The sequence below is a fragment of the Scyliorhinus canicula genome, chromosome 4, assembly GCF_902713615.1.
Source record: "Scyliorhinus canicula chromosome 4, sScyCan1.1, whole genome shotgun sequence".
Classification (NCBI taxonomy): Eukaryota; Metazoa; Chordata; class Chondrichthyes; order Carcharhiniformes; family Scyliorhinidae; genus Scyliorhinus; species Scyliorhinus canicula.
In genome coordinates, this window is record NC_052149.1 from 21232923 (window position 1) to 21260792 (window position 27870).

General features: G+C 47.4%; 1 protein-coding gene and 1 pseudogene across 1 annotated transcript in view; both read left to right on the forward strand.

Annotated features, from left to right (window-relative positions):
• The window catches only part of ephx4 (epoxide hydrolase 4), an 89827-nt gene that overhangs the window by 34598 nt on the left and 27359 nt on the right, over positions 1 to 27870 (forward strand). The window contains exons 3-4 of the mRNA XM_038793819.1: positions 1239 to 1396; positions 17169 to 17297. Coding sequence (XP_038649747.1) covers positions 1239 to 1396; positions 17169 to 17297 — 287 coding nt within the window. The remainder of the gene's footprint in view (positions 1 to 1238; positions 1397 to 17168; positions 17298 to 27870) is intronic.
• LOC119965519 lies at positions 132 to 337 on the forward strand (annotated as a pseudogene).

Here is a 27870-nt window from a genome sequence, read left to right on the forward strand (position 1 = left end):
CTAGGAACTGTCTCCATGCTTACGTCTACACACTTCTCTGCTCAACACTACACTGACCCTGGGTCTGGGTCATGTGTCTTAACATCACTGGGGATGGTACCATACTCAGTCCACATTAACCCTCTATGTGCATCACTTCTCTGCCTTTTGGCTCAGATAAAGTGTAGTATCTGCTCTGCCTTTTGGCTCAGATCTGGTATGTCTCCTTTGTGGGGACCATGAGTTGGGTTCGATTTTGATTTGAATTGGTTTTTGGAGCAGGCAAGGAGCTGGATTAAGGGTTTGCCCCGGTCCACACTCTGAGCCCTGGCTTTGTAACTCAGGAGAAGTAATTTTTTTAAAAACCCTACATGTGCCACACCCTTATACCAAAGCACCTAAGACAGATCTAAGGCTCAGCAATCCACTCAGCATTTATATCATCAAGTTCAGTCACAAAGTCCTTAAAAGCTCTGTCATCTTCATGAAGAATTTCAACTTCTTCTAGGCTTTTGCCTGATGCTCAGCCAACAGCAGCATCCAACTGATCTGAATTGCACAGGCAAGGTCTTCACCAAAATGGCACATGTTTACAGAACCTCGTCAACTCTGCTAATGATGGTCTGGATGGCGTAGACCTACCAATGTCTATCTTCAAGTAACAGAGACAGCCTCAGTAACTGGATCTGTTTATTCTCACTTTCTGGATTTAGCACTGTCTTCTTCAGTCTGCCTGTACTGCACCAATGGAATCATCATCTTCATCATCATCTATTGAGCTGTGATGCCTCTGAGTCCTTTTATAAGTTTCAAGAAGTTTCAGTTTTTCCACAAATTGTGATTTCCAGTCTCAGTTTCAATTTTAGTGTCCTTAGAAACTGAGAAGGTCACTTTTCAATTTCCTTTTTCAGTGAGGATCTATTTAAATTTTAAAAATTGCAAGTTTTGAAACCACAGATTTCATTACATATAGCTGAAGGAGATGACAACATAAATACTGGAAGTGTAGTAAGAGGAGGAGCAGAGCCTCATGAGGAGTTCAAATTCAGAAGGTTTTGAGTCATACATTTGGACAGCACAAACAGGCGCCCCTGAAACACTGGTTGATTAAAGACACTGGCTATTGTCATGTATACGCCTGGGTACTGCAGGGATACAGTATAAGACATTTAATACTCTTATATATTTTAAAAGGGCTAAAGATCTTTTGATTTCAAAGAGCATCAATACTTCTTAGCCAATTCCCTTCTCTGCTACAGGTACTCTTGGCGTTATCAGCTTCAAGAATTTAAGAGTGACTTCCGAGTGGTTGCGGTGGATTTACGAGGATACGGGGAATCAGATGCGCCCATCGGTCGAGAAAACTACCAGCTGGATTGTTTGATCACAGACGTAAAGGACATTGTGGAGTCCCTTGGTAGGTTGGTAGAAGGGTTGGCTTTCAATGTTGTCTGTTTTGTGGCTGTGCTCCCAAGAACAATAGAGTGCTGCTTCCTCGATGTCTCTTTCTGATTTCCATAATTATGTTTTTCCACCTGAAATCTCCTGGCAGAATGAAGGTACTATGCTTGTGTTGTAACCAATGGTTACCTACTTACACTGTAGCAATTGAGCTTTGTTCTGTAGCCGTGACTAACTTTGTAAGTGTGTTTGGAAACCAAAAAGCCGTGGGCTGATCTGCCAATCTGTAAATTCTTTAATGCTCAAATCATTCTCGTTCCAAGATAGAATAAACTTCCAGAAGCAACAGTCATAGTCCCATCTTCTGCTTTATGTAGACTATAGTTCTTCAATTATGCCGATAATAACAGGCACATTCTATTGATATTTGTGGCAGCAATTTCTCCCCCAAACACTTAGAATTTTTATTTCTTATTTCACAAATAAAGGGCTATTTTAGTTAACATACACCAACATGAGGCATGAAGACCATTTTATCTTCCATATTTTCAAGCAATCCCTAATTACCAGTGGCAGAAATGAAAGGAGCCCATCAATGACAACACACCAATAGGAATACTGCTTCCATCACCTTTCCCAAAAGGGAATCCTCCCCTCTTGCCAGAGGAAATAAGAATAAGAAGGATTCTCCTTCACAGATTAGGAAATCAAGATCCTATGTTATGGGAAGTGTTATGGAAAGGTGTGCTGAACCTTTCAGTCTAAAGACTGCCCCTCAAATTTGGACTGGACCAAGAGAGTGAGGCAGCCAAATTGCTGACCGGGTCAACTTGGCAGCATCCCTCATGGCGGATGTGGCTGGCAACAAGTTCAATTAGGTGAGGGGAATAAAAAAAGCATGAACAAAACGAAGATCAGTATTGTCCCATCTGGGGACTAAATCCCGTGGCCGGGGCAGGAATGTGGACTGTTTCCCACTGCACAGGCCGATGAGAACACACACCAAATCTTCTAGCCCTGACGCCATTAATTATGAGCTTGGGTGTTTTGTGTGAGATACCATGGCGGGACAGGCCTGGTGGTGTGTAGTCTGCTGTTCTATCCAGGCGCCATATTGAGAAGAAACCCAACATCACTGACCCTTATATTGAAGAAAGAAGATGGACCTCCCGGCAATGAAGATAGACCTCCGCGAGCACTCGGTAGCTGGAAGATGGACCTCCTCCAAGACACTGAATATGGAAGGTCCACCTTAGACCCTCGCTACTGTTGCGGTGGTGTTCTGAGGTCCAGAGTTGCTGTCGGCCTCCATCCTGAACTCTGGAGTCAACATTTATTCATCATCCCTAATTGCCCTTGAGAGGGCACTTAAGGGTCAACTTCATTGGGGCTGATTTAGCTCATTGGGCTAAATCGCTGGCTTTTAAAGCAGACCAAGCAGGCCAGCAGCACGGTTCGATTCCCGTATCAGCCTCCCTGGACAGGTGCTGGAATGTGGCAACTAGGGGCTTTTCACAGTAACTTCATTGAAGCCTACTCGTGACAATAAGCGATTTTCATTTTTTCATTGCTGATCTGGAGTTACATGTAGGCCAGACCAGGTAAGGATGGTAGATTTCCTCCCTTAAAGGATATTAATCCTGTCACCTGTACACCATGTTGTTCCAAATGACACGGGAGCACAGTGGTTAGTATTGTTGCTTCACAGCGCCAGGGTCCCATGTTCGATTCCCGGCTTGGGTGACAGTCTGTGCAGAGTCTGCACGTTTTTCTCCCACAGTCTATTTGGCCATGCTAAATTGCCCCTTAGTGTCCAAAAAGGTTAGGTGGGGTTACGGGGATAGGGTGGAGATGTGGGCTTAAGTGGGGTGCTCTTTCCAAGGGCCGGTGCAGACATGATGGGCCGAATGGCCTCCTTCTGCACTGTAAATTCTCTGATTCAAACGTGTTTTGCATCGACATAGTTTCCCACTAGGAATTGGGCTTGGGTGGTGGGGCCTTCATATGCATCCCATTAGGTTCATGACTGCCTCCAGCAAGATCCCCAATCTGCTATGGTAATATCTAGTGGATAATCCTGTTGTAAATTCACGTTGGCATAATAACTGATTTTTTTGGGGCGCCTTTTTCCTTTCAATTCATGGGATGTGGGCATCACTGACTAAGCCAGTATTTATTGCCCATCCCTAGTTGCCATTCAGAAGGTGGTGGTGAGTTGTCTTCTTGAACCACTAAAGTCCCTGAGGCGTAGGTGCAACCCCAGTGCTGTTAGGGAGGGAGTTCCAGGATGTTGACCCAGCACCAATGAAGGAACGGTGATATATTTCCAAGTCAGGATGGTGAATGTACCGGGGAACCTCCAGCTGGTGGGGTTCCCATGTGTCTGCTGCCCTTGTCCTTCTGGATGGTAGCAGTTATGGATTTGGAGGGTGCTGCCTAAGGAACCTCAGTGAGTTCCTGCAGTGCATCTTGTTGATGGTACACACGGCTGCTACTGTTCATTGGTGGGAGAGAGATTGAATGTTTGTGGAAGGGGTGGCAATCAACCGGATTGTTTTGTCCTTGATGGCGTTGAGTTTCTTGAGCGTTGTTGGAGCTGCACTCATCCAGGCAAGTGGAGAGTATTCCATTACACTCCTGGCTTGTGCCTTGTAGATGGTGGACAGGCTTTGGGGGATCAGAAGGTGAGTTACTCGCCACAGGATTCCTAACCTCTGACCTGTTCTTATCACAACAGTATTAATATGGCCAGTCCAGTTCAGTTACTGGTCAATGGTAAACCCCAGGGTGTTGATAGTGGGGGATTCAGCGATGGTAATGACATTGGATATCAAGGAGAGGTGGTTAAATCCTCTCTTGTTGGAGATGGTCATTGCCTGGCACAAATTGTCATTGTGGGGGCACAAATGTTACTTTCCACTTGTCAGCCCAAGCCTTGATATTGTCCAGGTCTTGCTGTATTTGGAATGGACTGCTTCATTATATGAGGAATTGCAAATGGTGCTGAACATTGTGCAGTCATCTGCAAACATTCCCACTTTTGACCTTAAGATTGGATTGGATTGGATTGGATTGTTTATTGTCACGTGTACCGAGGTACAGTGAAAAGTATTTTTCTGCGAGCAGCTCAACAGATCATTAAGTACATGGAAAGAAAAGGGAATAAAAGAAAATACATAATAGGGCAACAGAAGGTACACAACGTAACTACATAAGCACCGGCATCGGATGAAGCATACAGGGTGTAGTGTTAATGAGGTCAGTCAATAAGAGGGTCATTTAGGAGTCTGGTGACAGTGGGGAAGAAGCTGTTTTTGAGTCTGTTCGTGCGTGTTCTCAGACTTCTGTATCTCCTGCCCGATGGAAGAAGTTGGAAGAGTGAGTAAGCCGGGTGGGAGGGGGTCTTTGATTATGCTGCCCACTTTCCCCAGGCAGCGGGAGGTGTAGATGGAGTCAATGAATGGGAGGCAGGTTTGTAAGATGGACTGAGCTGTGCTCATGACTCTCTGAAATTTCTTGCGGTCCTGGGCCGAGCAGTTGCCATACCAGGCTGTGATGCAGCCAGATAGGATGCTTTCTACGTGCATCTGTAAAAGTTGGTAAGGGTTAATGTGGACATGCCGAATTTTCTTAGTTTCCTGAGGAAATATAGGCGCTGTTGTGCTTTCTTGGTGGTAGCGTCGACATGGATGGAGATGTGCACCCCTAGGAATTTGAAGCTGCTAACCATCTCCACCTCGGCCCCGTTGATGCTGACAGGGGTACTTTGCTTCCTGAAGTCAATGACCAGCTCTTTAGTTTTGCTGACATTGAGGGAGAGATTGTTGTCGCTGCACCACTCCACTCGGTTCTCTATCTCCCTCCTGTATTCTGACTCGTCGTTATTCGAGATGGAAGGAAGGTCATTAATGAAACAGCTAAAGTTGGTTAGGCCTAGGACACTACCCACAGGAACCCCTGCAGTCATGTCCTGGAGCTGAGATGATTGACCTCCAACCACCACAAACATCTTCCTATGTCCCAGGTATGACTCCAACCAGCAGAGAGTTTCCCCCTGATTCCCATTGATTCCAGTTTACCTACAGCTCCTTGATGCCATACTTGGTCAAATGCTGCCTTGATGTCAAAGGCAGTCACTCTCACCTCACTTCTGGAGTTCAGCTCTTTGTCCATGTTTGAACCAAGGCTGTAATGAGGCCAGGAGCTGAATGACCCTGGCGGAATCCAAACTGAGGTTATTGCTGAGTAAGTGCCGCTTGGTAAAGCTGTTACACAATAGAAGAAAGAGACTAACAGGTGACTAACTCTTTAAATAGGAAATGAATGGCTGCCCTTTCAGGTAGAACAGCTCCACCGGCCCCCTGCTGGTGTATCTGACTTTCTCCAAATGAAAAATTCCATGAGGTCACCCAACCAAGCCGAGGCACTGGGCGGAGTAGGAGACCTCTACCCAATCAGAACTCGTCTCCAGGATATTAACCACAAATGGCCACCAGTGGACATGGATCCAAATCAACACGGAGTATTTCCGACATGGTGTTGAAGAAAGAGACCCAAAACATACCAACTTGGGGCAAGAATATGAATGTGGTTAGCCACGCCCCAAGAGCAGGGCTCAGACTTGTTCTCCACTCCAGAGAAAAAGCCACTCAGCCTTGCTTTAGTCAGATGCACCTTGTCCGCCACCTTGAATTGGATCAGATTTAGTCGAGCACATGAAGACATGGAGTTGACCCTGTGAAGGGCCTCACTCCATATCTCACCATCCAGAATGGGACTCAACTCCCCCTCTCATTTCGCCCTCACCTGACTCCTTGATTCTCAAAAAGACCCAACAGTTTGAGTGCCCGCCAGACAGCCAAACACAATAACATGTCTGCAATTGGGGTCAGCCAGAAAACCGAACACTTTTATTAATTAATATTGCCACTCCCGAGCCCTACCATCGAAGCCTGAATGAAGGACTTGGCCTCCCACCCCTCCCGCAGCCTTGTCTGGTCCTTGACCCACAAATGAGTCTCTTGCAAGGAAACCATGTTGGAATTTAAGGTGAGCAAATACTCTTGACTTTTTCACTGGGCCATTCAATCCCCTGACATTCCAGGTGACCAAACGAATTAGGGTCTTCCACCAACCCCCCAAATCCGGACCAGCCATTTCCGCCCAGAGAGAGATTCCCCCCTTTACAGTGCAGAAGGAGGCCATTTGGCGCATCGAGTCTGCACCGGGCCTTGGAAAGAGCAGCCTACTCAAGTCCATGCCTCCACCCTATCCCTGTAACTCAGTAACCCCACCTAACCTTTTTGGACACTAAGGGCAATTTATCGTGGCCAATGCACCTAACCTGCACGTCTTTGGACTGTGGGAGGAAACCGGAGCACCCGGAGGAAACCCACGCAGACGCGGGGAGAACGTGCAGACTCCGCACAGACAGCAACCCAAGCCGGGAATTGAACCTGGGATCCTGGAGCTGTAAAGCAACTATGCTAACCACTGTGCTACCGTGCTGCCCACACGGGATGCGGGAAGACTCTGGATTTGTCTTGCTTCTTGTGTACAGGGCATATCTGGGCAGTCTTCCATATTGCAGGGTAGTAGCTGTACAGGGATAGCTTGCCTAGTGGCACAGCAAGTTCTGGAACACAAGTCTTCAGTACCATTACTAGAATATTGTCAGGGCCCCTTCGCCTTTGCAGCATCCAGTGCCTTCAGTTGTTTTGTCATATCACCTGGAGTGAATCGTATTGGCTGAAGACTGACATCAGTGATGCTGGGGTCCTCCGGAGGAGACCGAGATGGATCATCCACTCTTCACTACTGGCTGAGGACTGCAGCTGAAGTCTTTTCTTTTGCGCAGTTGTGCTGCACTTCCCATTAGTCCGGCCGAATCCACTCCAAAAGTATCCTCTTACTGTTATGAGGAAATTATGGATATTTAATACAAACAAATGTAAAATAGAGCAGAAGGAAGGAAAAAATATCTAGTGGACGTATTACATAAATTGTCCTCCCCGCCACAATATATCCCGAATCTCTCCTTAGAGGTATCTTCCATTCTTTCCTCATTCACTCTGCAGTGCGCGACTCCTCACCCTGTTTCATTAAGGCCACACAGTTTAACTGCAAGAGAAGGAGATTGGTCAGCCCAAGTGTAATTGGTGTTTGGGGAGAGACGGTTCCAGATTGGAAGGTGCTCGTGAATTTATGACTCTAGATCAGAAAGAAACCAGACACAATGGCTTCTTTCAAAGGTAATCAGCTATAGTCTGTGGAGGCCCATTGGCATCTCTCTCCATTAGAGAGAGGTAATTGTTTGTTTAGCTCGAGGAACAGCACTCCACGTCAAGCATGGGGCGAGGCAAGGACGTCTCCAGGGATTGAACTTGCACTGTTTGCATTATTCTGTCCCACACTCTAGTTAACTGAGGTAACCCACCTCCACACTTAAAAGAAAACTTGAATGATTTGTCACTTTGAAGTACGGGGCTGGACTTTCCCATGGGCTCAGGTACCCCGATGTCAGGACCAAATGGGAGTCCCAAGCCCAACATGGAGGGACTCTCGCTGGCCTGTACTGCAGTGCATACATTAAGAGAATTGATGCCGCAGGGTCCAGTAGAATAGAGATGAGACTTACCTGCTGGAAGGGATTGGCCACCATTTTGGCCTTTCCTATTGGAGCCTTGTGAATGGGGCATGGGGTCTCTGGCTGTAGTGGCCACCCACCCTTCTACAGAGAGACTGCCCTCATTGAGCTGACTGTCTCCACATGCGGTGGGACTGCTCACATATGATGGCGGAGGGACACGAAACCACCTCTGATTGTGGCTCTCTTCACCTTAATTGGGTGCCCAACCCCAGGGAGCAGGCAGTCGCCCTCTGTCCTCGATGGCAGGAATGCACTGGGAGCTGTCCTGACACAACTCCCTGCAGTTATCCAGCCTTGCCCCCTGCCCCACACAATGCCTCCAACCCTCTCTCTGCGGGCCTGGGAAAATCCAACCTGTTAGTGTATGAAACGTGACAGTTATTCTTAAACCAGTTAAATATAGCACGTGGATAAATGAAGCACCAGCTAGGCTGAGGTTTAGAAGCTGTGTGCTTCCTCTTTACCACTGAGTCACGGGTGTCAAGTGAGATTTAATAACTCAATTATGATTTATATCCCACCTGAAGATATAATTGTATGATGACAAAGTTGATATTTTGGAAGAATGACAGTTGAATGATTGGCAAACCTCCTCATTACCAACAATCCGGCGATTCTGAAGGTTTCTAGACATTTAGGTATTGTCACCCTTAAAACATATCTTGGTTTTTAAACCAAAATTAAAGAGCTGGAATTTGCATTCTTCGATACTTGGCCAGCATGCAGTCGGCCATAATATTTCCGAGGAACCTGTGTTGGCTTTCTGCAAAATCTTTACTGTTCCAAGACTGAGTGACCTTTCTCTAGCTCTCTCAGCAAGATAATAATTGGTTTAATTGTTGCCTTCAATTCCCAAGCCTTACTCTATTATCACTGTATTAAATCCCTGTTGAAAAATGCTGTTTGCCAGTAATGTGAACAATATCACCCTTGGCATCAAAATTATGACATTCATCTCGCCAAATAGACGCTAATAATGTTCACTTTCAAAAGATATATATCCAATTTGTTTGTTGATTTATATCTACATGTTTAAAGGAGTTTTAAGAAATAAATAGAGGAATAAAGACTTTATTCAGAGTTAAAATGTCCTCGCAATGATTTGCACAATTAAATCTAATGTCACTACTGGTGCTTTTGAAAAATGTGTATTTTGAAATTCTTATCCTCAAAGCACATTTAACATTAATTCAAATAGTATCGTTGATTTTTGGCTTTCAGTTTAAAAATAATGGCCCATCTTTTTTAGTAAAATTAAAGGAAAGGCTATTGATAAATAGCGTTAATAAATTGGACAGCTGCCTCCAGCAACTATACTTAGCTGCAGTTAAACTTAGAAATCGGGAATATTTACGTTACCCTGCACTTCTAGAAGCTTCACTATACCAGTATCTTTCTGAGAGTTGGAGTGGTAAAAACATATGGAATGGTGTGAGGTTCCTCCTGTACTGAGATAATAAATATCCACTAAATTTGTCAGAAAAGGTTGGAGCACGTGCATTTCACTGGTGCTGAAATTTACTTTTACAAATGTGGAGTCACATTCCTTCAGATTTCAATTGTTATTGGACATTTTTTTTTTAATTTCAAAGAACCTGGGTGGGATCCTCCCAGCCCGGGGCCGGGCTGGAGAATCCCCACAACCGGGCCACGGCGCCCCAATGCTGGCACGCAATTCTCCATTTGGCGCGGCGCTGGTCGCGGGCCACTGTGAATCCTCACAACCGGGTCACGCCACCCCAACGCTGGCACGTGATTCTCCGCTGGCGCGTTTGGCGCGGTGCCTGTCGTGGGTTGCTGCATGCTCCGGCTTGGATGGGACGAGCGGCCGCTCTAAAAAGGCTAAGTCCCTCCGGCGCTGTCCACACCTGGTCGCAGCCGGAAGGAACTCTGCACGCAGGGTCATGGGGGTGGCCTGTGGGGGGCTCCGACCCCAGGACAGGGACCTCCGTTGGGGCACGGCCCGTGATCGGGGTCCACCAATCGGCGGGTCGGTCTCTCGTTCCCTGGGCCTATTTTCTTACGCGCCGGCCCCTGAAATCCCGCGCCATGTTGCGTCGGGGCCGGCGCGTTGAGGGAGGCCACCGCGCATGTGCGTTTTGGTGCCGGCCCCACTGCGCATGCGCGGATCCCGCGGTGCACAGTTCGTCCCGGGATGGGATGCTGGAGCGACGTGAACCGCTCCAGCGCCGTGCTGGCCCCCTGTAGGGGCTCCCAGCGGCCCATTCACACCGTCATGAACCACGACGGTGTTTCCGACGGGGTGGGCACTCTGCCGCCGAATGTGGGAATCCCGCCCCCTTTCTTTCTGTTTCTTTTTCTTAATCCCGTCTTTCGTGCCTGCCTGCCACCCCTAAATTGGACAAGGAACTTGTGAAAATCATAATGCGTGACTGTTTCCCCCGGGTGCAGATTTGGGTCCTGATTTCTGTTGCCTTCTCCTGAAGGAAAAATCCTGCCCTGTGTGTTGGAGTAAGGAATCTTCAATCTGATCGGCTCAGGGGACGCAAGGCTGCTTTGCCTGTTCACAGAAACAGATGGCGTAGTGGTAATGACCCTGAACTAGTCATCCAGGGGCCCAGGCTGTTTGATCTGGGCACTTGGGTTCACGTGACAGTTGGTGCAATTTAAATTCAATAACTAAACTGGAATGTAAAACTAGGATCAGTAATGGTGACCATGACAATTATTAATTGTTGAAAAAACCCAGCTGGTTGACTAATGTCCTTCAGGGAAGGAAGGGGGTGATTTTGAGTCCGCTACAGTTCTTGTTGAGAACGGCGACACGGGTGGAAAATCCGGCGGGAAGCGTGAAACACGATTCTCTCCGGCGATATCGCAATTTCCGATTTTCCAGGTCCCTCGCCAGCGACATGATGAGAAATTCGCTGTGGAAGGCCGGGAACCTCATTTTAATACATGATAATATAATTAGTGAATCCTCCCTTCAGGACTTCCCCACTCACTGAGTAGTCATCGTCACACAGGCGCGATTTACAACTGTATAAAATTGAGACCCTGGTGGCCTCAACGCCACAGGGGGTACTGAAGGTCAGCGCTGGGGCCGCCATTACCAATGTAGCCAGAGAGGAGGCAGCGACGAGGATGCGGGGGACCCAGATAGATTCAACTCGGGGCTTGGGGGGGGGGGGTTTCAGTCTTGGCAATTCAGCGCCGGGGGGGTCACTTCCAGCCCTTCGTGTCTGAGAACTCCGAACCGTAAAGGAATCTAGCAGCTGGTTTGGAGGCAGCACTTCCCATATCCCCATTTCTCGGCTTATGATGATATAACCACTGAGGGATTGCCCTCCCAGAGTGGCAGCTGGAAAGTGGGTGGGAGTAGAGGAATCCATAGGGTCAGCACTGGAGGCAACTGCGAGGTGCCTGGGTGGTCCCATGAGGGGGACTCTGAGAAGGAGGGTTTTCCCAACCTATTGAGGCCTGAAGACCCTCACACAGGGGGGGGGGGGGGATGAGTGTAGTGCGAATGAACCCCCAGACTCAGACAGCACTGTGAAGCCAGAGGGCAAGAGCTTTATGGAAGTTCAAGGCCTTGCAGGGGTTATGAAGGCCTGGCTGTCAGACACTGGTGTCTGAGTGGCTGGCTGTTCAGCTTGTTTACTCCCCAGCCCATGTGAGCTGGTGGCATGAGGGTGATCTCTGAATTGTAGAGTTGAATTGAATCAGATGTTCCTCACCTGCCACAAAGGGAAACCAGCTGCCTGATCAGCTCCTTCCTTGATGAGTCAATTGTGCCAATTAAGTCAGCAGTACAATGCATGAGTGTGTCACTGATTGACACCCAATTTGTAACCTGGGAGACACTGGACAGGACTGCTCCGAGTGCTGTCTTACAGAGGCTGGGTTCTGGTCAACGTGTGCCAATGCATGTTCGGCTCACAATCAATGCCATCCATGACCTCAAAAGGTTCGTGATTGGATCTGACGGCAGCCGTGATCTCAAGGTGGTGCAATTGTGAGGTAGACTCCCGTCTGGGCACGCCCTTGCTCGGACAGAATTTCACGTTGGCCCCAAGCCCTGAATCCCCCCCCCCTCAGGAGCCGGAGCTGCCTCGGGAAAACACCCTCCATGCCCATCACACTGTGTGCAAGGGTTTCCTGTATGGGCTGCTACTGCACACCCTTCACTGCCTTGGCCTCGCCCGGGGTCAGACACTCCATGGTGTGCCTTGTTGCCCTCCGGTGGCGGAGATCCCCAGTGGGGGTCCCTCAATGGAGGTGTGCTCCCCCTTAACTTCAGGGACCTGGGGTGGAGGGTGTGCAAGCAGCAGCCCCATACAGTGACGGATGTATCAGTTCAGATGTTTGCTCATTTTGTGGCTTTGTGGAATCCGTGGACAATGCTTAAAAAGCTGGTTTTAGACTGCACCAACTTTTCAGTCACTAACAAATCCTTTTGTCGCAGTTTTGCCTGTACTTCAGCCCCACGCTGCTGAACTACAGGCACACGATGTGGAGAGGGCCAGGAAAGGAGAACCTGCTCCTGGGGCTTGGCCAAACTTATCATCACCAGGTACAGGCAGCAGGAAATCAAGGGGGTTGTCTGACCCACTGTCTGCCCCTCTACTGTGGCTATGGTCACGGCTGGGTTTCCCTGGAGAGGTAGCATGCGGTGTCTACTGGCACCATTGAGGCCTTCCATGCTAGGGGCTGGTTTAGCTCACTTGGCTAAATCGCTGGCTTTTAAAGCAGACCAGGCAGACCAGTTCGATTCCTTCTAAGGGAAAAAAAAAGCAGAGTCCTGTTTAACACAGGTGCCAAGAAACCCCTCGCTGAATGCCCAAAAAGGAAGTCTGCTTTTTTCCAGTTAAATCGCACCCACGGACTCTCAATCCTCTCTAGAGGGCACTGCAATGAAATGGATCTCTGATCATTGCAAGTTCCAATGCAAAGTCCTGGAGAAAAATCTCCAGATATTGTAACTGTAATGAACTTTTGGAACCAGCCATTTATCACTGACTTAAACGTTCTGGCCTTTGAAGGGTGTGTGATTTAATTTGCTTTCCCATGTTATAAACTGCCTATCTATCCATTGAAATATTTTTCTGATTTTAAACTTGGTCTCAAGATTTTCTGCACAAGGATCAGATGAGAGTTCCCAAGATTCTCAAACATCAGTGACTGTATTGTACGGGCTGTGGTAACCAGCTCTTAATGGAGGGTTATGTTCTGATTTTACTTATCTCGGTTTTTTTTAGGCACCAAGACATAAGACCATAAGAAATTGGGACAGGTATAGGCTATTCCTGCCCCTCGAGCCTGCTCTGCCATTCAATCGGATCATGGCTAATGCGGACAGCCGAACATCCACTTTCCTGCCCTTTCCCGGTAACCCTTGATTCCCACACTGATCAAGAATCTGTCTATCTCAGCCTTACATATTCACAACGACCGGGATTCTCCGAAATCCCGGGCAAGTGTGACGCAGGCGTCAAAACCGGCGCAAGCGCCGCAGGCGTCAACGGGCCTCCAGGACCCCTTCCTAGGGGGCTAGAATGGTGGCGGAGTGCTGTGCGCTGCTCCGGTACCGGTAACCGGCCCACCACGGCCGGCGCGGGACCGTGCATGCGTGCCACGGCTGTCTCCGTGCCTGCTTGCGGGCAATATGGCGGAACCCTACAGGGGCCCGGCGCGGAGGAATATAGAACCCCCCCTCCCCCACAGAATGAGCCCGCCCGCCAATCGGTTGCCCCCAATCGCGGGCCTGGCCACCATGGAGGCCCCCTCGGAGTCAGCTCCCCCCACCAGGACGCAGCCAGAACGCTGAGGTCCTGCCAGGTAGGGCCATACGTAAACGGGATTTGGTGGAACTCGGTGGGCAGTCGGCCCGTTGAGTGCGGAGAATCGCTTTCAACGGCCCCCGACCAGCGACCGCGGCGTCTGCGCCGGCACGGTTTGCGCCAATTCTTCAGCGACCGGCAGCTTGGCGGCCACGGCCGCGGAGAATCGGTGGCCCGGTGTCGGAGCGGCGTGGCAGGATTCACGCGCCCCCCCCCGGGGATTCTCCGACCCCCTGCTGGCTCGGGGAATGCCGGCCAAGGACTCTGCCCCCATAGTTCTCTTTGGCAATGAGTACCCAAAGCTCACAGCCCTCTGAGAGAAGAAATTCCACCTCATCTCAGTCTTAAATTGGCCCCGCTTTATTCTGATACAACTTCACATTTTCCCACATTATGCTCCATTTTCCAACTTTTTGCCCACATACATAACCTATCAATATCTCTTTGCAAACTGTTTGTATCCCTCTCACAATTTGCAGTTCCACCTATTTCTGTGTCATCGTGCAAATTTGGCTACAGTACATTTGCTCCAAGTCACCAATACAAATTGTAAATAGTTGCGGTTCCAGCACTAATCCCTGTGGAAACCCACCAGTTACAGGTCGCCAACCTGAAAAAGAACCCCTTATACCCATTTGCTGTTCCCAGCCCAGTAGCCAATTCTCGATCCATGCCAATATACTACCTCCAAAACCAGGGGCTCTTATCTCATGACTTAACCTTTTGTGATGTACCTTGTTGAACGCCTTCTGGAAGTCCAAATACACCACATCTACTGGTTCCCCTCTATCCACTCTGGTTGAAACTTCCTCAATAAACTCTAATAAATTAGTCAGGCACCATTTCCCTTTTATGAAGCCATGCTGACTCCGCTTGATTCGATTTTACAAATGTGCTGTTTTTACGTCCTTAATAATTGATTCCAACATTTTTCCAACAATAGATGTTAGGTTAATCGGTCTATAGTTACTCTCTTTTTGCCTCCCTCCCTTTTTGAATAGAGGTGTCACATTGGCAGTTTTCTAATCCTCTGGTACTTTTCCGGAACCCAAAGATTTCTGAAAGATTACAACCAATGCATCCACTATCTCTGTAGCTACTTCTTTTAGTATCGTCAGATGCAAGCCATCAGGGCCGGGGCATTATTTGCCTTTAGCCCCATTAGTTTATCTAGTGATGATAGTGACATTTATTTCCTCCCCTCGTATTCTTTAGCATTAATAGGAGTTTTGACCCAAGCCGGGAATCGAACCTGGGAACCTGGAGCTGTGAAGCAACAGTGCTAACCACTGTGCTACTGTCCACCCAATGTCTGGCACTGCTTGTTTACAGCCTTTCCTGCTAATCTATCGGCTCAACTCACTTCAGCCATCGCTATCCTCATTTCATTGTAATTCCCTTTATTCAAGTTAAACACTGTTGTTTCCAACCCACGTTTCCCACTCTCAAACTGAATATTTAATTCCATCATGTTATGATCACTACTTCCTCAGGGACCTTTTGCTCTGAGATCATTTACTAAACCTACCTCATGGACCATTACCAGATCCAAGGTAGCCTGTTCCCTCTTGCCTTTCTGACATATTGCTCTCAGAAACTATCCCTAATGCATTCTATGAATTTGTTGCCGTAGCTACCCTTTCAAACCTGATTAACCCAATTAGCATGAAGATTAAAGTCACCCATAATTATTGCTCTATTCTTTTTACAGGCTTCTATTATTTGTTGAGTTATACCCTTTTTTTACAGTGTGGCTACTGTTTGAGGGGGGGGGGATCTATGCACTACTACCGATGTCTTCTTTACCTTGCTGTTTTTTTATCTCCACCCAAATGGACTCTACATCAGCCGAGTGTAGGTCATCTCTCACAAATGTCCTCAATTCATCTCTTCGTAAGAGTGTTACCACACCACATTAGCACCAACATCCAGGACTACCCTCCATATCATTTAATTTCCTAGTATTCCAATATCCTATTATAATTTTCCTTTCCTCCTATCCTTCCAAAAGGTCAAATGTGCCTCAACTTTAAGTTCCTAGTTTTAGAACATACAGTGCAGAAGGAGGCCATTTGGCCCATCGAGTCTGCACCGACCCACTTCAGCCCTCACTTCCACCCTATCCCCGTAACCAAATAACCCCTCCTAACCTTTTTTGGACACTAAGGGCAATTTAGCATGGCCAATCCACCTAACCTGTACGTCTTTGGACTGTGGGAGGAAACCGGAGCACCCATGGAAACCCACGCAGACACGGGGATAACGTGCAGACTCCGCACAGATAGTGGCCCAGCGGGGAATCGAACCTGGGACCCTGGTGCGGTGAAGCCACAGTACTAGCCACTTGTGCTACCGCGCTGCCATCTCCTTGTAACCATGTCTCTGTCTTGGCTATGAGATCACATCCATTTACCTCGATTTGCGCCATCAGTTCGTTTTCCTTTTTCAAAATGCTTCATGCACTAAGATACAAAGCCTTTAAGGTCGCCTTTTTGCCATTTTTAATCATCCTAACTTTTCTTTGTTCTGTGGCCCTATTTGCCTGTCGCCCTTGATTGCCCTGATCTACCGTTTTTGGATTTTACTCTTCTTCCTCTTATTACTGCCCTTGTTTTTCTTTCCCTTGTCACCCTGCTTAGGTTCCCATCCCCTGCCATTCTAGTTTAAACCCTTCCCAACCACACTAGCAAACTCTTGCCCTAGGACATCAGTCTCGGTCCTTCCCAGGTATAACCGTACTGGTTTCACCTTCATCCAGATCTGGTCCCAATGTTCATCCAATATATCCTGCTACTTCTACTGTGACTAACATGTGGCACTGGTGGTAACCTTGAAATCACTACCTTTGCCTTTGAGGACCTACTTTTCAATTTACCTCCTGACACTTTATATTCACCTTTTAGGATCTCATTCCTTTTTTTACCTATGTCGTTGTACCGATATGTAACACAACCCCTGGCTATTCAACCTCCCTCTCCAGAATGTCCTGTAGACGCTCCGAGACATCCTTGACACTAGCACCAGGGAGGCAACATACCATCCTGGAGTCTATTCCCCTTATAATTGAATCCACCATAACTGTTGCATTCCCACACTTTTTACTCCACAAAGCAGCTTGCGACCACCATAAAAGTCAAGTGCATGGAAAACAGAACCTTTCAGCCAAATATGATTTGGGTTTACAAGGAGATGTATAAATGATGGATGTTTCAAAACTGAACAGTTTTGAGTCATGCAGTTTTCTGATGGAGATGAGTTTGACTTTTACGATCAAAAGTCCTTGCATTGATTTTCTCATTTCTATGTATTGAGGTGTTGGCTTCTACCTTTTTGTGCAGGCTACAAGAAGTGTGTCCTGATTGGCCATGACTGGGGTGGATTAATCGCCTGGTGTTTTGCTATCTATTATCCTGAGATGATAAGCAAGATTGTCATTTTGAACTGCCCACATCCTACAATTTTTTACGGTGAGTCACATGATTCTATTTACTTAATGATGAATGACTGGAATGCGGAAATCCGTGATGGGGGAATGCTTTTTCTGACCAGTTGTCGCACCTTGGAGTCCAAGAGATCTCCTATCTGTCTTGGGTGACCTCCTGGTTGGACACTCCAATGGGTCTCAGCATCAGGGATAAGAAAATGGTTACCCAGCAACACCTGCTGGAAGTAAAGACAAGATTACGCTCGATTGTAATGTTCCTGTGAGTGGCAGCTTTTTAGCGAAATACTCATTAAAATCCACAAATTCCAACGGAATGATATCTCAGTGAAGAATAGTATATATGATTTGAATGGCTTAAATGACAGTGCTTAAATTTTGAAGCTGCTTATGAAAAGGGAATGTATGATTTCCTGAGATGCACAAATTCTCTTCCTTGACCTGCAAGAAAATCCCAACCCATTGTCAGTGAGCTTGTGCCTTTTGACTCCACCCATCCTGCACTGCCAAATTACACCCCCTCCCTCCCCCCGACACACACACCCCAGTGACCAGCTCTGTGTGAGAACCTGCCAATTGTCCACCTTCCCTAAAAAAGCGACCTACAGTTCACCATCTTCATTTAAATGAGGCCCACATTGGCCTGAAGATCCACACACATGCACTGTTATTCTGTCGATTTTGTAATTATTTTGGCTGTGTGTGTAAACTTTTGCAATTAGCAGTAATTCAATTAGAAGCAAATTCTTCATTCGTCTTCACCTGGTGTCATAGTCTACAGCACCGAAAAGGCCGTTCAGTCCATTGCATCTGCGCCGGTCAAAAACAACCACTAATCCCATTTTCCAGCACTTGGCCCATAGCCTTGTATTCTTTGGCATTGCATGTGCAGATCTAAATACTTCTTACATTTTTTATGAGGGTCTCTGCCTTCACCACACTTTCAAGCAGTGAGTTCCAGATTCCCATCACACTCTGAGTGAAAAGGTATTTCCTCACATCCCCTCTAAACCTCCTGCCCCTTACCTTAAATGTATGCTCCCCAGTCATTGGTCCCTCCACCAAGGCAAGATGCTTCTTCCTGTCTACTGTATCTTCGCTCCTCATAATTTTATATATCTCGATCATGTTCTCCCTCAGTCTCCTCTGCTCCAATGAAAACAACACCAGTCTATCCAATCTCTCTTCTTGGCTAAACCTCTCCAGCCGAGGTAACATCCTGATAAATCTCCTCTGCACCCTTTCCAGTGCTATCGCATCCCTTCTATAAAGTAGGTTCCAGAACTCCACACAATACTCTAGCTGTGGCCTAACCAAGGTTTAATACAATTCCAGCATAACCTCTCTGCTGTTAAACTCCATGGCAAGCATACCATGGGCGCGATTCTCCGCCCCCCACGACGGGTCGGAGAATAGCGGGAGGGCCTTCCCGACATTTTTCCCGACCTCCCGCTATTCTCCCCCCCCCCCCCCCCCCCCCCCCACGGCCGCCCCGCGACACGAATCGCTGCTCGCCGATTTTTACGGCGAGCAGCGATTCTCCCCTAGCCGATGGGCCGATTTCCCAGGCCTTTACGGCCGTTTTCACGAATTTAAACACACCCGCTATCACAGTTCGTGAAAACGGCCGCAAAGTGCCGTTCTGCACAACCATGCCACCGATTGGCACGGCCGCACCACGGCCGTGCCAAGGGTGGCATGGGCCCGTGATCGGTGGGCACCAATCGCGGGCAGCGGGTCCGATTCCCGCGCACTCTTTGTCCCTCCGCCGCCCCGCAGGATCAGTCCGCGGGGTGGCTGAGGGGCATGACGGACCGCGCATGCGCGGGTTTGACGCATAGGCGCGATGATGTCATCCGCGCATGCGCGGGTTGGAGCCATCCAACCCGCGCATGCGCGGCTGATGTCATCGTGCGCGTCAGCCGCCGTGAGTCTTGCTGGCCGGGCTTAGCGAACGTTCGCTAAGCCCGCGCTGCCGTTCTTCCCGGGGCCGCGATGCTAGCCCCGACCGGGAGGGTGAATCGGGTCCCGGGAGGGGGCGCGGAGGCTGCCGTGAAACACGGCCGGTTTCACGGCAGCCTTTACGACTCTCCGCATTTGCAGAGAATCGCGCCCCATATGTCTTCATAACCTCTTTTTCCACCTGCCCAACTACTTTAAGGGACCAGTGTACATGCACACCAAGACCTCTCTGATCCCCGATGCTTCCCAGGGTTCTGCAGCTTATCATGTATTTCCTTGTCTTGTTTGTTCTACCCAAGTGCATCACCACGCACTTATCTGGATTGAATTCCATTTGCCACTGGATTTGGATTTTGTTTATTGTCACGTGTACTGAGGTACAGTGAAAAGTATTTTTCTGCGAGCCGCTCAATAGATCATTAAGTAAATGAAAAGAAAAGAAAAGAAAAGAAAATGCATAATAGGATAACGGAAGGTACAGCCCATCTGACCAGCCCGTCTATATCCTCCTGTAATTGAAGGCTATCCTCCTCACTATTTACCACCCCATCAATTTTCTGATCAACCCTCCTACATCCATGTCTAAATCATTCATAGAAACCACAAATAGCAAAGGCCCCAACACTGATTCCTGTGGGACCCCACTGGACACAGGCTTCCAGTCAGAAAAACACCCCTCGACCATCACCCTCTGCTTCCTGCCACTCAGCCAATTCTGGATCCAATTTGCCAAATTTCCTTGGATCCCATGGACCTTTGCTATCAGTCTCCCGTGTGGGACCTCTCAAGGTTATTCTAACCCAGTTTAGACCACCTACCTCAAAGGTTTTGAGATGGTATTGAGACTTCTTTCTCCCTCAGAATGGAACATGAAGATTTGATGCATCTTCCTTCAGAGGTTTTGGAACACTGTTATCCAGTTGAATGTTTAACTCTATTCCTATTCCGTGTGTTTATTATAATAGTCTGCCATCCTGGATATTCACCTACAGTTATCCACTTTCTATGAGAGCAGAGAATCTAATTATCACAATTTCAATAATAGGACCCAGTTCGACTCAGACATTCTCTTGTGATTCATCTCCTTTCTTGTCTTTCTCATGATTCCCTTTTATTTGAATTCAGTGTTAATTGGTTTCTGTTTCAAAATTGTTTCTAAAACCTTTTCCCGTCTATTAGGTTTTGGGGCTTGGCAGATCCTTGCAGTTTACAACTAGGTTTGAGCAACTCAAATTCTCTTAATGCAAAATATCTCAGCACCAGGTGACTTCATGAAGGAAGTGAAGTTGTCCATTTCGCTTTCAAGCCTGTTCTAACATTCAACAAGATGTTCTATCTCAACTCCACCTTCCTGTATTATCTCCATATCACTTAAGCTCCTTAATGTTCAAAAATCTATTGACCTCTGTCTTGGTGAGGCAAAGAAACACTATTCTGCTTGGGAATGACTATGCAATATAATAGTCCATGTTATAGCAGCGATACAAAGTAAATCCAGACTATTACTTCAGGATAAATCTCTCAGCAGTCATGGGAGAATAACTTCAAGATATCATAAGGCAAATTTTGTAATAATAGCTTTTGATTTCTCTGCATGTTGACTGGCATTCAATACAGGATAATGAAGGATAAAACCGTGTAGTTGTTTGAAATATATTCAGATGAGGGGGAAGTAGGCCTAGGTAGAATCATCTTTCAGAGGGTTGGTGCAGGCTTGATGGGCCAAATGGCCTCTTTCTGCACTGGAGGGATTCAATGGATTCTATGCCGCTTAAAAGACTGACGGAGAAAATTGTCCAGGTCCGGGACAGGGCAGGGAAGTTGGTGGTGGCTCCAGATCAGATTAACAAGGTTTTTAAGGAATTCTATGAGAGGTTGTACAGGTCACAGCCACCTGGGGGAGGCCGGGAGGTGCAGGAATTTCTAGGTGGGCTGGAGTCCCGAGGTTAGGGGAGGGGGACAGGGCTACATTAGAGGGGGCGATAGTAGAGCAAGAGATAAAAGATGCGATTGGGAGGATGCAATCGGGGAAGCCGGTGGGTTTCCGGTGGAATATTATTTATAAATTCAAAAATAAGTTGGTACCGCTGATGGTGGGGATGTACCGGTGGAGGGGAAGGAAACAGTTGTGGCATTGGGCGCCGTGAAAGCGTTTGACCGGGTAGAATGGGGGGTACTTGATGGCAGTTCTAGGGCGATTTGGAATTGGACCCAGATTTGTGGACTGGGTAAAGCTATTATATAAAGAGCCGAGGGCCAATGTCCGCACAAATAACATCAGCTCAGAATATTTTCCACTTTACCGTGGGACTAGGCAGGGATGTCCTATGTCTCCCCGGCTGTTTGCTCTCACATTGGCCCTCGCATTAAGGAGTTTGGGGTATGGAACGGGATAGTGCGCAGGGGGGGGGGGGGGGGGGGTGGATAGAGCATAGGGTGTCCTTATATGCCGATGACTTGTTATTATACGTGTCGGAACCGAGTGTGTCAACAGGGAATGCTGGAGCTGCTTTGGGTGTTTGGGTCTTTCTCGGGGTACAAATTAAACCTAGACAAAAGTGAATATTTTGTGGTGTCTCGGCCAGGGGTGGGGGCAGGGGTGGGGGGGGGGGGGGGGGGGGGGGGGAGGGCCTGCCATTCCGTAAGGCAGGGACTCGCTTTAGATACCTGGGGGTGCAGGTTGCCCAAGATTGGGGGCGGGGGCTCCGTAGGTACAACATTTCTAGTTTGGTGGGGAGAGTGAAAGCTGATCTGGCAAGGTGGGATGGTCTCCCTCTGTCACTGGCAGGTCGGGTACAGGCAGTTAAAATGAATGTGCTGCTGCGATTCCTGTTTATTTTTCAATGCCTACTGATTTTCCTGCCAAAGGCATTTTTTAGAGAGATTGAAGGAATGATTACCTCGTTCATATGGGAAAGTTGGCCAGAATTAGACAGGTTGTACTACAGAGAGGAAGGTAGGCAGGGGGTTTGGGACTTCCGAACCTGATGTATTATTACTGGGCGGCAAATGTGAAGAAGGTACTTAGCTGGGTCAGAGGGGTTGACTCCCAATGGAGGAGGGTTTCGGTAGGGAGTCGGGGGTCGGGATTGAAGGCGCTAGCGACACGCCGCTTCCAACGACCCTGGGGAGATACTCAAGGAGTCCAGTAATATTAGCTTCATTGAGAATTTGGAGGCAGTTTCAACTGCACTTTTGGCTGGGGGCAGGGTCCAGAGAAATGCCGATTCAGGGGAACCATAGATTTCAGTCAGGGAAGTGGGATGGAAATTTTTGGAGATGGGAGGAGAAAGGAATTAGGACACTAAAAGATTTGTTTCTGGGGAGTTGTTTTGCAGGATTGAAGGAGCTAGGAACGATGTATGGGCTGGAGCAAGGGGAAATATTTAGATACATACAGGTTCGAGACTTTGCCAGAAAGGAGATGCAGAGCTTCCCAGCAGAGCCGGCTTCCACATTGCTGGAGGAGGTGCTGACGACAGGGGGACTGGAGAAGGGGGTAGTATCGGCGGTTTACGGGGCTATGATGGAGGAAGAGAAGGCGCCGCTAGAAGGGATCAAGGCAAAGTTGGAGGAAGAGTTGGGAGAGGGTATGGAGGAGGGATTGTGGTGTGCGGTGCTCCGGAGGATGAACACCTCCACCTCGTGTCTGAGGTTGGGGCTGATACAGCTGAAGGTGGTATATAGAGCACATCTTACAAGGGTGAGGATGAGCCGGCTCTTTGAGGGGGTAGATGTGTGTGAACATTGCGGGGGGGGGGGCCCACAAACCATGTTCATATGTTTTGGTCCTGTCCAAAACTGGAGGATTACTGGAAGGAGGATTTTAGGGTAATCTCTAAACTGGTGCACGTGAAACTGGACCCGGGTCCTCGGGAGGCCATAATTCGGGGTGTCGGAGCAACCGGGGTTGGAAACGGGCCCGGAGGCAGATGTTGTAAACTTCGCCTCATTGATCGCCCGAAGGTGGATCCTGATGGGATGGAGAGCAACCTCTCCACCCTGTGCCCTGGCGTGGCGAGGGGGACCTGCTGGAATTCTTGACTCTTGAGAAGGTTAAATTTGAACTGAGGGGAAGGATGGAGGGGTTCTACAATTCCTGGGCGTTATTCATTATGCACTTTCGAGAATTGGATCACATCGAACATTAGGGGGTTGGGGGCTGGGAGGGTTGGGGGGGGAGGGGGACTGTATGTGTTAATGGTGACTATGGGTGATTCCTGATTTCTTTTTGTCATTTGTTTATGTTAACATGCGGGCCAATGTGTGGGGTTTGGTGGGAGGATGGGATCGTTGTTATTGATATGGGGATTGACATTACGTTCATTACTGATTATTATTTATTGTTGGGTGTAAATTTGGGAGAAAATGTGAAAAAGGAGAAGAATAAAAAATATTTTTTTAAAAGACTTATGAAAAGGTGAGATGGCAGGGGTTTGGGGATTGAGTACGAGAATAGATTGAGGATTGGCTGACTGACAGAAAGCAAAGGGTCGGGTTAAATGGGTCCTTCTCTGGCTGATGACCTGTAAACAGCAGAGTTCCGCAGGCGTCAGTCCTCGAACCTCAACTATTCACAATCTATATAAAGGATCTGCAAGCAGGGACAGTGTGTAAAATAGCAAAATTTACGGATGATACTAAAATAGGTTGGAAGCAGGCAGTGAAGAGGAGATAAAGATTTTACAGATAGATCGGCTGGGAGATTGGGCCAAAATTTGACAGATGGAGTTTAATGTGGATAAGTGCGAGGTTAACGATTTTGGCTGAAAAATAGAAAGACAAATTATTATCTAAATGGAAAGCACATTCAAAATGCATCTGGGCAGCGGGATCTGGGTATCTTTGTTCTTGAATCACAGAAAGTCGGTACGCAGGTACAGCATGTAATTAAAAAGGCAAATGGAATGTTGGCTTTTATTTCAAAGGGACTGAAGTATAAAAGTAGAGAAGTGTTGTTGCAATTGTATAGGGTGTTGGTGAGACCACATCTGGAATATTGTATCCAGTTTTGGTCTCCTTATTTGAAGAAGGATGTGGTGGCATTGGAGGCAGTTCAGAGGAGGTTCACCATGATTCTGGAGATGAAAGGATTGTCATGTGAGGAGTGATTAAATTATTTGGGCTTATGCTCGCTGGAGTTTAGAAGGGTGAGAGGGGATCTGCTCGAGGTATGTATGGGGAGACACTGGCCAAGTGGTATTGTCACTGGATTAGTAATCCAGAGACCCAGGGTAATGCTCTGGGGTCCCAGGTTCGAATCCCACCATGGCAGATAGATAGAGAAATACAGCACAGAACAGGCCCTTCGGCCCACAATGTTGCACCGAACTTTTGTCCTAGGTTAATCACTGACCCACCCTTCAACTCCCTCATCCAAGTCGTTAATGAAAATCACAAACAGCAGAGGACCCAGAACTGATCCCTGCGGTACGCCACTGATAACTGGGCTCCAGGCTGAATATTTGCCATCCACCACCACCCTCTGTCTTCTATCGGTTAGCCAGTTTGTTATCCAACTGGCCAAATTTCCCACTATCCCATGCCTCCTTACTTTCTGCATAAGCCTACCATGGGGAACCTTATCAAATGCCTTACTAAAATCCATATACACTACATCCACTGCTTTACCTTCATCCACATGCTTGGTCACCTCCTCAAAGAAGTCAATAAGACTTGTAAGGCAAGACCTACCCCTCACAAATCCGTGCTGACTATCCCTTATCAAGCAATGCCTTTCCAGATGGTGAAATTTGAATTCAATAAGTATCTGCAATTAAAAGCCTAATACTGTAAAGACCACAAAGCCATTGCCGATTATCATTAAAACCCATCTAGTTCACGAATGTCCTTCAGGGAGGGAAATCTGCCATCCTTACCCGGCCTACACGTGACTCCAGACCCACACAGCAATGCGGTTCACTCTTAACTGTCCCACCACTGAAATTGCCCAGCAAGCCGCTCAGTTCAAGGGCAAGTAGGGATGGGCAACAAATGCTGGCCCAGCCAACGACGCCCAAATCCCGAGAACGAATAAAAGAAATACTAAAAGGGATTGATAAAGTAAATGTCGACCACATTTTCCCCCTTGTAGGACAATCTAGAATGAGAGGCCACAGATATAGGTTGAGAGTCAGTAGATTTAGAACTGAGATGAGGAGGAACTACTTCTCGCAGAGGGTGGTGAATTTGTGGAACTCGCTGCCCCATAGTGTGGTTGAATCCGAGTCATTAAATGGTTTCAAGAAGGAGATAAAATATGTTTCAGATTTTTTTTAATGGGTTAAAGGGATATGGGGAAGAGGCAGGGAGGTGGCTTTTAGACCAGGAAGAGATCAGCCATGATCTGATTGAATGGCGGAGCAGGCTCAAAGGGCTGAATTGCCAACTTCTGCTTCCAATTCCTATGGTCCTATATGGCTGCAGATTTTTCTAGATCAAGGTTAAGGTACCTGTAATTCTGTTCTGGATGGGTGGGAGGTGGGGACCTTATAAATGTTTAAATGTTGGAGTCCTATGGTCAATTGAATTCATGTAAAAAAAACAATTTGGAAATCATGCAACTATTGTTGATTGGCATTTTAAAAAACCCCATCTGGCTCACCAATATCCTAGGGAAGGAAATCTGCCTCCCTTACTTGGTCTGGTTTACATTTGACGCCAGACTCACAGTAAAGTCATTGACTCATGGCCTGGCAAGCCATTCAATTCGAGGGCAAGTGGGAAGAGACAATAAGTGCTGGCCCAGCCAGCAACGCCCATATCCCATGAATGAATTAAAAATCCTCAGCCATGACAGTACCTGACCAACCTTCACTTCCGTCTGCTAGAATTCCATCAGGGTATCTTCACCAGCGGGCAGCATGGTGGCGCAGTGGTTAGCCCTGCAGCCTCACGGCACTGAGGTCCCAGGTTCGATCCCGGCTCTGGGTCACTGTCCGTGTGGAGTTTGCACATTCTCCCCGTGTCTGCGTGGGTTTCGCCCCCACAACCCAAAGATGTGCAGGGTAGGTGGATTGGCCATGCTAAATCGCCTTTAATTGGAAAAAAGGAATTGGGTACTCTAAATTTTGGAAAAAAAAGGGTATCTTCACCAAGATAGGTGTCTACAACACCATGGCAGAAGCTGTTTTCTCACTGTAATCAAAACTAAAACTTGGTTTCCTTGAGAAAATTCATAGAATCGTATAGAATACCTGAAGTGTAGTCTGAGGTCATTCGGCCCATCGAGTCTGCACCGACCCTTCCAAAGACTACCTAACCTAGGACAAATCCCCTGCCCTGTCCCTATCACCCCACCCTACCTTTGGACACTTTGGGGCAATTTAGCATGGCCAATCCACCTAACCTGCACATCTGTGGGAAGAAATGGGAGCATCCGGAGGAAATCCACACAGAGAGAAAGTGCAAACTCCATACAGCCAGTGGCCCGGAGGTCAGAATTGAACCCGGGTCCCTGGCACTGTGAGGCAGCAGTGCTAACTATTGTGCCTCAGTACCGCCCCATCATTTACCCCACAATATCAGTTGTCTGTGGGTCACTATTACTCCAATGGCTGAAGCAGGTTCAGCACTTTAAAAATTGGTTGCTTCAGTCGCCAACAACCAGATGTTGTATTTATAGCATCAGTACTCAGCATCTCGTCTAAAACAGAGAAGCTGTCACAGAAAATAATGGGCAGCGATGCTCCAGGTTTATGCATCAGGCGAAATGCAATTTGCCACATTCTTACTGCTACAGAAATAGCATAGCACCCTCTTTGTTCCTTATCAGTAGAGCGTTACCTTCCTCAACTATTTCATTTGTGCTGCAAAAAAAATGAGAGAGATTATTTCAAATCTGCTTTCATCTGTCAAGGACAAATATAATAGCACCATGCAACATGCTTACAATATGCACGTTACTGAAATGTCTGAAAAATATTTTTACTGATGTCATACGGAATCTGGTTTATGTGCTTGTCTTTGAGATTAATCAGAGTAATAAATGAATTCAGAACCTATCGTGCGCTGTTGTTCGTACATTAGAAATCTCTCAAATTTAAGCAAAGCCCTAGTGAGAAGGAGATTTGCTTTGTTGCTCGTCACGCTGCATGTATGGGTGTTAATCTGCATCTAATTAAGTGCTTCTTTTAATGGAAAGAACCTCACTTAAGAAATGCACAACCCAGTCTGCAATGTAAAAGAAGGAATAATTGGCTAGACATTAGGGGGTATGATTTCCTCTCTCTTATGCGCACTGTGATTTCTTGCCAGAGCTCTTTAGATCCACTTATTTATTTTAAATGGGTTAAAGTTGCGTTAAAACAGCAGAGATGGGAATGTAATGCCAACCTTTTAATCAGTGCCCTGACAAGATTAATACCCTAGGTAACTGTACGACAGAGGTTCCTCCTGATTAGTTTAGTTAAACCTAAATGAACAGTGAATTCATTATTCATGAGTCTAAGTCAAAGTTAAGTTATTGATGAGTTCAATAATATGGAGAAACAGTAGCTATCAATGGTGTTTGTTCTGGCTTGGCGTTCTGATACACTATCAATTACGACGAGACGAGAGTAGAGAGTAATCGAGGCTTTATTAAGCAGAGATGTGTTGCCTCCTGCAGCTGCTACCAGAAATGGTAGCAGCTCGGT